The sequence below is a fragment of the Aedes albopictus genome, chromosome 2 (assembly GCF_035046485.1).
Source record: "Aedes albopictus strain Foshan chromosome 2, AalbF5, whole genome shotgun sequence".
Taxonomy (NCBI): domain Eukaryota; kingdom Metazoa; phylum Arthropoda; class Insecta; order Diptera; family Culicidae; genus Aedes; species Aedes albopictus.
The window spans coordinates 362,487,486-362,498,200 of record NC_085137.1 but is presented as its reverse complement, the minus strand read 5'-3'; the positions used below and the strand labels follow the sequence as shown (position 1 = coordinate 362,498,200).

Below are 10,715 nucleotides of genomic sequence, written 5' to 3'. Positions count from 1 at the left end.
GATAGTAAAGCCATACATTTGAACCCGCATCCTTGGTCACCAACTATCCAAAAGAAAGTCAATGTAGAGATAGATAGACTTTTGAAAATGGACATTATTGAACCTTCGAACTCAAATTGGGCTCTTCAAGTGGTACCAGTCACCAAGGAAAATGGAGACATGAGACTGTGTCTTGACGCTCGTAAGTTGAACGCCAAAACTATACGAGATGCGTATCCTCTTGCTAGCTCCATGAGAATTCTTAATAACTTAGGCAAAAACAAATATTTCACAGTAATTGATTTGAAAGAGTCCTTTCTACAAGTAAAATTAGCAGAGAGCTCAAAAAAATACACCAGCTTCAAAATCTTAGGAAGAGGACTATTTCATTACAAGCGTCTTCCTTTTGGCTTGATTAACAGCAGTGCGACTATGTCCCGTGTTTTAGATATTGCCTTGAAGGAAGGGAAATATGAACCATTCATATTCTCATACCTCGATGACATAATCATTGCAACAGACAACTTTGAAGACCACATAAAATACTTAAAAATTGTTGCGGATTGTCTCAGGGAAGCCAACCTCTCGGTAAACCTACAGAAATGCAAATTTTGTCTCAGAAAAATCAAATATTTAGGTTTTATCCTCTCGGAAAACGGTTATCAACCTAATCCTGAAAGAGTTGCAGCGATCTCCAAGTTTGCTAGACCGCAAACTCCAAAGGAGATTCGCAGATTCTTGGGGATGGCGGGATACTACCGCAATTTCATCCCAAATTTTAGCGGTATTTCAGCCCCTATCTCAGACTTGCTGAAAGGTAAGCCCAAGAAGATAAGATGGACTGAAAAGGCTGAAATTGCGTTCCGTAGTTTAAAAGAGTGTTTAATGTCCGAGCCTGTCCTTTCGAATCCTGATTGGTCCAAGGAATTCACCGTACAAACGGACGCTAGTGACCTTGCGATAGCTGGAATTCTCACTCAGGAATTGGATGGAAAAGAGCATATTATCGCATATTTTTCGAGAAAGTTAACTGCTTGCGAAAAAAAGTACGGACCAACTGATAAAGAAGGTTTGGCGGCTCTCGAATCTATTGAGCATTTTCGATCCTACATTGAAGGTTCGCACTTCACGTTAGTGACAGATTGTTCAGCGCTCACGTTCATTTGTAATTCCAAGTGGCGTCCCAGCTCTCGATTATCTCGATGGTCGGTCAAGTTGCAGGAACATGACATGACCATCAAACATCGGAAAGGCCGAGACAATGTGGTTTGCGATACTTTGAGCCGTGCCGTCTGTGCCATATTTGAAGATTCGACTTCAGAGTGGTATCAGGCGCTGAAAAGAAAAGTCATCATCACTCCTGAAATCTACCCAAATTTCAAAATTGAAAACAACGATCTTTACAAGTTCATTGCTTCTCGATCTCTGTATGATGTAGGCAGATTCGAATGGAAATTGGTCGTACCGCCAGACAAGATGAAAGCGTTAGTTGAACAAGAACATGCGACATTAATGCATCTAGGTGTCGATAAAACCTTGGAACGACTAAAACAAAAATTTTATTGGCCTAAAATGAAACATGATGTGAGCAAAATTTTATCCAAATGCAGCAACTGCAAGGAATCCAAATATCCAACTGTTCCAACTGTTCCTCCCATGGGAGAGCAAAAAAATGCATCTCGCCCATTCCAAATGATAGCGCTTGACTATCTAAGTGGATTTGTCAGAAGCAAATCTGGAAATACTGATTTATTAGTATGTTTGGACATTTTCTCCAAATATGTTCGACTGTTTCCGGTAAAGAAAATTAGCGTGGACAATCTAACACAAATCATTGAAACCGAGTGGTTTTTCAAGTTGGGGGTTCCCCAAACGTTGATCTCAGATAATGCTGTGACCTTCCTGGGGAACAAATTCCAGGATTTGTTAAAAAAATATAATGTCCACCACTTTAAAAATGCACGTCGTCACTGTCAAAACAATCCCGTTGAGAGAGTGAATCGAGTCATTTTAGCATGTATTAGAACTTATTGCAAATGTGATCATCGTCTTTGGGATACACAGATTGCCCAAATCGAATTTGCAATCAACAATACTAAACATCTTTCTACCGGTTTCACGCCCTATTTTCTTGTTCATGGGTACGAATCGATCCTCGATGGAAGGGACCATCTTAATGATAGGCAAACTTCTGATCCATCAATTGATCAATTCGCCCAAAGTAGAGAATTGGTGGCAGGACCCTTGTATGAAGAAGTGATAAGAAATAATAAAAAACAATACGAAAAATACAAGAAAAACTATAATAGTCGGCATAAAGGATTACCTCCTAGTTTTTGCATAGGGCAGAAGGTATATAAAAAACACTTCAAATTGTCCAATGCGGCTGAACATTACTCTGCCAAACTAGGTCCCGTGTACGTCCCTTGTAAGATCATTGCGAGGAGAGGAGCAACTTCTTACGAACTGGAAGATGAAAATGGCAGAAATATAGGTATCTTTGCAGCTCAAGATTTGATTCCAGAGTAAATGTTATGGTGCTAAAGTGTGTAAATTTTCATGTGAAGAAAGATTGTGTAATTAATATAATTTTGTTTTTGAGTGAAAATGTGTGATTATAAAGAAAAAGTGTATTAGAGTGATTTTTTTTTGTGAATTTGTGTTATTGAAGAGAAATTATGTTGTTGATGTGTGTGTATGTGTTTTTTTTTTTGAGTGAGTTTGTATTATTGGATCAAATGTGTATATTTTGCGAGAAATTTTCAGTCTGAAAGTGAATTTGAATTGGTAGAATGTGATTGCGTGTTAATTGTGAAAGTATGTGCAGTGAATTGTGAATCAAAGGATGTTAGGATAAAGATGGCCATCTGAAGCATGAATGAGAAGTTGTTTTTGAGATGTATGAGTTATAATGTGAGTTTGAATTTATTGAGTAAAGTGTGTTTGTGTAAATAATAGAAAAACTTGTCTGTTTGTTATAATTTCCTTATCGCAGCAGCTAAAAGATACCATGAGTATGCTTTTGGTGGGGTAAGAACATTAAGCCAGAAATCTTACTTTCTCAGTCGTGAGATGAATTTAGTAATCTCGTGACGCGGTAATGGCATAAGTAAACTAATAGTGGAAGCAGCAGTTCAACAAAAGTGAAAAGCCAAACTTTATCCAACCAGACTAGCGATGGGATACCCCAGTACTCCCACGTCATCACTAGAGTTCGTCCATAAATAAAGATCTGAAGCAATGAGCCGATGGGAATCTCCAGCGTCCTCTCGGTGCAATAACAGCGTTTGTTGTTGATGACAGATGCTAGACGACTTAGTCAGTATAGCGTATTCAGATCCGCTTAGTATCAAAAAATTCTCCTAGATTTATTGTGTACAATCATTTAAAGCAAAATCATCTGCAGAAGTAGATGCTGAGTAACAACAGAGGTTGATCATGCCCATACATATATAAGATCTATAAATCTGACTCGACAAGAATGGTCTCTCAAATGGATAACAGATTACACTTGACAAAACTGAACACTTATTTATCTGGACGGCAATTGGCTGTCGTGTGAGTGGATTTGACTGTGGTAATTTAGACAACAGCAATACTGAGAAGGTCATCATAGATGATTTTCCCATATTACTGTCTGGTGCGGGGGTATTGTAACCTGTTCCATTTTCTTGATGTCTGTGGTGAGAATAATTGCTCGCGTACCTGTGAGTGCCCTCCAGCATCGCCAATCAACAAAAAAGTTTTAATTAGATATGCCATGTCAAATCACCACACTGGTACAACATTCACAACAGAACACTTTCATCAGATCATTCGTTGTCAATTGTCGAATGATCGCGCCGCATGCCTCACATGGATGCTCCGCTGGGCGCAAGCTGCTCATGCCTTCATATTAGAGAATACCCGACTTCATCCACCACATAATTGCTCCACCCAAATCTGTGATGATCCACCACCCCATAAAAATCAAGATCATGATATTAGGAACCCTAGCACGACAGCACTCATTCTCTGATAAGAGATTTGCAGTTGATCTTCCCTTTCATATCAAAGGCCGATCGTATACTCCAACACTGCGAAGCAGAGACGGTGAAGACCGATAAAACCAATGCCGCACAGTTCAATAGCCATCAGTTGTCGGTTCAAAGTAAAGCAGACCTGTTGATTTTTTAATCCAATAGTGCGTGTATCAGAAGTGACCGATAGTGTCGAGCGCGGTCTGACCGACGTAAGCGAAAGTGCCTAGTTCTTTGTGGGTATTCAGTGCTAATTGTTCCTAATACTAATTGTTGCAGAATGCAGTCTATAATTACGATGGTTCTTACGATAAGTGCGATGGCTTACTGGGAGTAAGCAAAACAATTCTTTTGAGATCGGTAAGAACTAGTGGAAGTGAATTTCTGACAGGATTCGAAAGAAGGTGTGATAACCCTTAGTTAATTCCATATCTCTACGCCAATCTCAGGCCTTTTCTTGTTACCAACGAGTGTCGTGGTGAAGGTCGTGGTGGTTTCGCTAATGGCATGCAGAGCAGCGAGGCGGCCGGCATGGCGCCGGTGGTACTCCTCATCTGTCCGGACAGGATTGTTTCCTCAAGCAGACGCCGTGGGATACACCTGCACACAGACACCACACCCAACACAACAACCCTAGAGTAAGACGGTAGGATAAGTAGCAGCAATAAATGTAAGTACTCTAAACCTGATCACTCCATTCTATTTGTGAAATTAGAACTTTTCTTTTGCTCGGGATGACTCGTGTAAGTCAGCGTTTTGGTTCCGCTTTCTCGAACCAGTTTCTTTCTTACGGGTCGAGCAGATGGGTCGGGGGACCAGTGCTCATTGCAACCCGTCTATTTTACTCAAATTTTGTCTCCCTGTCTCATGCGCCCTCTGCGGAGCGGTGACAAGCTTCTGGACAAATTTCAGGAATCTTCTTGTGAAACTTCAGGAATCTTCTGGTGAAGCTTCAGAAAGTTTCTGGAGAAGCTTCGGAAAGCTCCTGGAGAAGCTTCAGATAGCTTCTGGAGAAGCATCAGAAAGCTTCTGGAGAAGCTTCAGAAAGCTTCTGGAAAAGCTTCAGAAAGCTTCTGGAGAAGCTTCAGAAAGCTTCTGGAGAAACTTCTGAAAGCTTTTGGAGCTTCTGCAGAAGCTTCAGAAAGCTTCTGGAGGAGCTTCAGAAATCTTCTGGCGACGCTTTTGAAAGCTTCTTAAAATCTGTACACAGATCGAAAAAGAGTGTAAAAGTCTGTGACATATGATGCACATAATTGGAGCGTGGGATATCATAGAAGTTTACATGACATATCATGTAAAGTTCATGAAATATCATGTAAACTTCCATTATATGTCATGTAATTCAGCATGACTCTGAGAGTTTACATGACATATAACACAAATTTACATGATATATCATGTAAACTATCATAACATTAAGTTTACATGAGTAAAATGAAGTTTACATGACGTGTAAATCTCATTATTTTTATCTGTGTATGTTATATGTCAATAAGTGACTAAATGTGAAATTTGTAGTTTGCCCTGAGGATGAATGAATAAACATTCGAAACGTCGGCTTTTAACCTAACCGGTTGTTTTTTAAAGAAACCCGAAGACCGATATAGCGCCAAAAAATCCCATAAATTATCAAGACGTTTGAAAATCAACCAATATTTTTAAAAAGCTTTTGAAGGTGTTTTAGAATGCTTAAGGAGGAGCTTTAGGAAGTTTCTTGAGAAGCTTCAGAAAGCTTCTGGAGAAACTTAAGAAAGCTTCTGGAGAAGCTTGAGAAAGCTTCTGGAGAAGCATCAGAAAGCTTCTGGAGAACTTCAGAAAGCTTCTGGAGAAGCTTCAGAAAGCATCTGGAGAAGCTTCAGAAATCTTCTGGATAAGCTTCAGAAAGCTTCTGGAGAAGCTTCAGAAAGCTTCTGGAGAAGCTTCAGAAAGCTTCTGGAGAAACTTCAGAAAGCTTCTGGAAAAACTTCAGAAAGCTTCTGGAGAAGCTTCAGAAAGCATCTGGAGAAGCTTCAGAAAGCATCTGGAGAAGCTTCAGAAAGCTTCTGGAGAAGCTTCAGAAAGCTTCTGGAGAAACTTCAGGAATATTTTGTTGAAGCTCCAAAAAGCTTTTGGAGAAGCTTCAGATAGCTTCTAGAGAAGCTTCAAGAAGCTTCTAGAGAAGCTTCAGAAAGCTTCTGGAGAAATTTAAGAACACTTTTGGAGAAGCTTCAGAAAACTTCCTGAAGTTTCTAAACTTCTAAACTTCAGAAAGCTTCTGGAAAAACTTCAGAAATCTTTTGAAAAAGCTTCAGAAATCATCTGGAGAAGCTTGAGGAATCTTCTGGAGAAGCTTTAGAAAGCTTTCTAAGAAGTTTTAAAAAGCTTTTGAAGACACTTTAGTGCCGCTTTCAGGAGGAGCTTTAGGAAGTTTCTTAAGAAGCTTCTGAAAGCTTTTGGAGAAGCTTCAGAAATCTCCTGGAGAAGCTTCAGAAATCCTCTGGAGAAACTTCAGAAAGCTTCTGGGAAAGCCTCAGAAAGCTTCTGGAGAAGCTTTAGAAACCTTCTGGAGATGTTTCTGGAATCTAATAACCTGGAAAAACTTCTAAAGAAGTATAACCAATTATTTTAAATATTTCAGTCACTCGATTTCAATTTCACGAACCAATCGCACTGAAATGGCCACCGCCCAGAAGCGGTCCTTTTTTTCTGCCGTCGAATAATCGCTGGAGGTCGTAAAAACCCGAGAGGAAAATGACAAAAAAGTTGAGAACCGTTTGATAAAGAGGTAAAGCCTGCGGCCTACAACAACGTCAGCAGCGTCAGCGTTTCGAAATAAAACGGAGACCGCCGCATATGGGCTGCTGGCTGCCGTGCCGTGGCGTGGTCGATTGCCACGCCGCGCCGCCGTGGAGACAAAGGCGGAAAGATATGACGCCGCATTTCGTATTTCCCATTTATATTGCCCACATTATGCACGTTTAGCTTGATTTCGCAGCTTTCGCCATCAGCCCCCGCCATCATCGCATCGGAGCAGGAGCACACAGCAGCAGCAGCAATGGCGGTGAGGCCTTTTCTCGTAGTCGTCGCCGCCGCCTGTGCGACAATAATGGAATCCTTATCTAAAGCTTCTTGGCTACTGTTTAGAGTTTTCTCAGCTTCCACTTCGCTTTGTGCAGATAAGGTTACGACGATTGACCCATGTCTTTGAGACTCGAATTCTTTTTTCTCTTAGGTAGGCATTGGAAGAGGCAGAAAAAAGGCTTCAGCTGCTGTGAAATGTCTACAGGAATTTGGCGGCCTCCTTTGAGATGTTGACCGTTGTCTGTATACATATGGATTCTGTTGATGGTACTTTTCAAAACTTCGTTCGGTGAGTTGTGGGAAGATCTAAGATCTACGAAAGCTTATGTCCTCTCTGGCGGTAGGGGTGAGTAGATCGCGTTAATTGAAGGAGTCGAAATTGACCCTTTTCTCGTGTTTGCTATCCATCTTGTGTGAATGGGCACCCTTATCGCATGGCGGTAGCTTTCAGAAAAGGATCGTAAAAGTATGGTCCATCTAAAATGTGTTTAGTGCTTTTAGAATGGCAACTGGTGTACGAGGTGGATATTTTGTCATCTATTTTATGGGACTGTACTGTATCGTTTGATCTGGTAAAACAGGGAAACTCAAAGGTGATGAAATTCTTCAATAGAGTGACACCGACTAGATCTCATAAACTGTGAAAAAATCTTGAATCAGCTTGATGAACGAAAATTTCATAGCTATTACAGCACGTTCAACTAAATTGTAGAATAAATGTACAATAGTTCAAAATCCATATGCGTGAGTATTGTGTTGTTCTTTGCTGAGTATTGTGTTGTTCTTTACAGAGAAGAATCAAGACAATTAGATGATCGGCATTGAACCACAAAAACCCCACAACAATTGGTGAGATTTTTCTAATATTATTTATTTATAAATAATTCTACTTCAGTATATTTACTTTATAACTGCATATAAGTTGAAAATTCGCTATTTTCAACATCCTTTCATCTATTGGAAGATGCTTCAGTTCTGGGCTCTTTCTAAGTTGATGAAGGGATTTATAAATGCTTGCAAGGACTTGGCCAGGTGTGTGGAGCTGAGTGAATCTATGACATTGTAGATAGTAGCGACATCAGCAATGTCAATGGAAATATTCAACTTTGCAACTCCATCCAAGATTTGTGCAAGTATTCATGCTATGCTATGCTATGCTATGCTAATAGTTCAAAATCCATATGCGTACATATTTAGTGAAGTCGTTGTGTTGCGGTCGGGGTTACCTTTCGGAGCTCTTTGTAGCAAAATTCACCTTTTGCCGGTGAGAATCAGCTCAAAGCTGTAAGATTTTATTAATTAGAAGAGCACAAGATAGCTAGAATTGAGTTACTTACAATTGGTCTCGTACTTAGTAATTTACGGTATTTTTAGTTCATTTTTGTTTCGCAATAGGGTAGATTATAAATAAATCTGTAATTAGTTATTTTACAATTAGTATTTCAGGGTAATTTAATAAAGAATAATAATTCACTTTTACAATTCAGGTTGCACTATACGGTATCAAAACAATGATAATCAATTTATCGCCTATCACCGTCTCTGACAGTTCGCCTTCGCATGAATACTCTACTCACACTTTCGTATCCAAACGTTCTAAGCTTTCGGGGGGCGCGCCAATAGACGCATTCGTCACAACATCCTCCCCCTCGTGTCGTGCGAAACCTTGTTCAGCGGCACCGTATCCGCGACTGCTGGCTATACTGCGCCCGTCGCTATCTGCATCATCACGATCGCCCACTGCTATTTCATCCTGCCTAGCTACGTCCAAAATAGCCAGGTTGCAAACCGCTCTCCTTCTTAAAGTTCCGTTAGTTGTCTCAACGTCCGCTAGTCGCACTGCTCCGTCCTTACCTGGATAGGTTCGACAAACACGACCACGTATCCATTGGTTCCGTACCTTCCCGTCGGCCACCACAACCAAAGATCCTTCCTTTATGGGCGCAACATCGGTGAACCACTTTGACCGCCGAGATATTATTGGAAGGTATTCAATAATCCAACGATTCCAGAACGAGTCCAATTTGTTCTGGATCAGCTCCCAGCTGCCTTTTAAAGCTTGTCTCTCGTCCACTGGTGCTTTGACTGGTTGCCGAACACCGTTTGAGTTGAGCATAAGGAAATGGTTCGGTGTTAATGATTCATGCTCCTTGCTGTCCAATGGAAGAAACGTCAAAGGCCGCGAGTTCACCATGTGCTCCGCTTCAGCCAGCAAAGTGATGAACGACTCGTCGTCCAACTTTCGGGACATGGGCAATGATCCGAGTGCCGTCTTCACGGATCGAACCATCCGTTCCCAACATCCACCCATATGTGGGGCAGACGGCGGGTTGAATCTCCATTGGGTATTCATGTCGGTGAAAGTGCTGCTCAAGCTACGGTTAATATCCCGCAATTCATCCTCTAGTTCCTTACTGGCTCCAATGAAGTTCGTGCCGTTGTCACTGTACACCTCTTGTGGCGCACCTCTGTGAGCAACGAATCGCCGAACTGCCTTCTTGCACGAATCGGTAGATAACGTATGCACTACCTCCAGGTGGATGGCCCGAACTGTCAGGCACGTGAAGATCGCTACCCAGCGCTTCACAGCACTGCGGCCAACTTTCACTAGGTAGGGCCCAAAGTAATCTATGCCTACAAAAGTGAAGGGCCGAAGAAAAGGTGTTGTACGAACTTGCGGTAGCTGGCTCATCTTCGGAATTACGGGAACAGTTTTGTATACACGGCACCATTGACAGCGTTTTGCTACGACTCGGATCTGCGTTCTCAACTTGGCGACGTAGAACTTCTGGCGAACTTCATTCACAATGGTTTCATTATTGGCGTGACGAAATTTCCTATGATACCAGTCCAGTAACAAGATAGTTAACGGGTGTCCTTTGGGCAGTATTATCGGGAACTTGGTGTCGTAAGCCATGCAATCTGCGGAAGCAACGCGGCCATCTACGCGCAACAATCCATATTCGTCCAGCAATGGTGGAAGGTTCGCTAGTGGACTGCTCCGGCTCAGCGCTCGTCTATCTTTGGGAGGCAATTGTGCGTTCCGGCTCATTGTAGCAACCTCATCTGGGTAACCATCCGACTGAGCCAATCGCCAGAGGTAGCTCTCGGCAACTCGCAGATTCTCGCTGCTAATATCCGTAGTTTGCTCTCTTTTCCCTTTTCCGATCCTTCGCAGAAGCTTTTCAGCGAACCGGTGAACGTACGCCAGACTTCGTAGCAGCCGCTCAAATTTCGAAAACCGCGACACCTCGATTATTGGAGATGACAAAAAATGACTGCAGACGTAGGCAGGTCGCAGCTCTTCTCCTGTATCTTCCATCGTCACCTCGAACTTGTCCTGTGGCCAATCCTTCTCCTCGTTGTACAGAAACGCCGGTCCACGCATCCATCGGCTGTCGGGCTTGCAGTTTGGGCCTTTACCCCATTTTGATTTTGGTTCCCAGCCAACGCCACTCTTCGATCTTCGACAAGCTCAGGATCTCGTTAACCCTGAACGCTACATACTGCCGATAACGTCGAGTATCCGATTTTATCCACGAAACAACGGTGCTTGAGTCGGTCCAAAAGAACGTTTGTTTTATCCGGACAGAATGACCATCCTCAATGGTCTTACGCAAGCGTGAGCCTATCACGGCGGCCTGCAATTCTAGTCGA

The 10,715-nt window shown here is 42.1% G+C and overlaps 1 protein-coding gene across 1 annotated transcript; it reads right to left on the bottom strand.

Moving 5' to 3' along the window:
- Positions 1-8,271: 8,271 nt before the first annotated feature.
- Positions 8,272-10,484, bottom strand: LOC134288336 (uncharacterized). Its single transcript, XM_062852883.1, has 2 exons — positions 8,533-10,484; positions 8,272-8,471 (listed from the first exon to the last, which is right to left on the bottom strand). Exon 1 carries the CDS (start codon positions 10,444-10,446, stop codon positions 8,632-8,634), a length of 1,815 nt encoding a protein of 604 aa, XP_062708867.1. The 5' UTR covers positions 10,447-10,484; the 3' UTR covers positions 8,272-8,471; positions 8,533-8,631.
- Positions 10,485-10,715: the final 231 nt, after the last annotated feature.

Coding starts and splice junctions, on each gene's coding strand:
- LOC134288336 (XM_062852883.1), bottom strand. CDS start 10,446: ATGCGTGGACCGGCGTTTCTGTACAACGAGGAGAAGGATTGGCCACAG.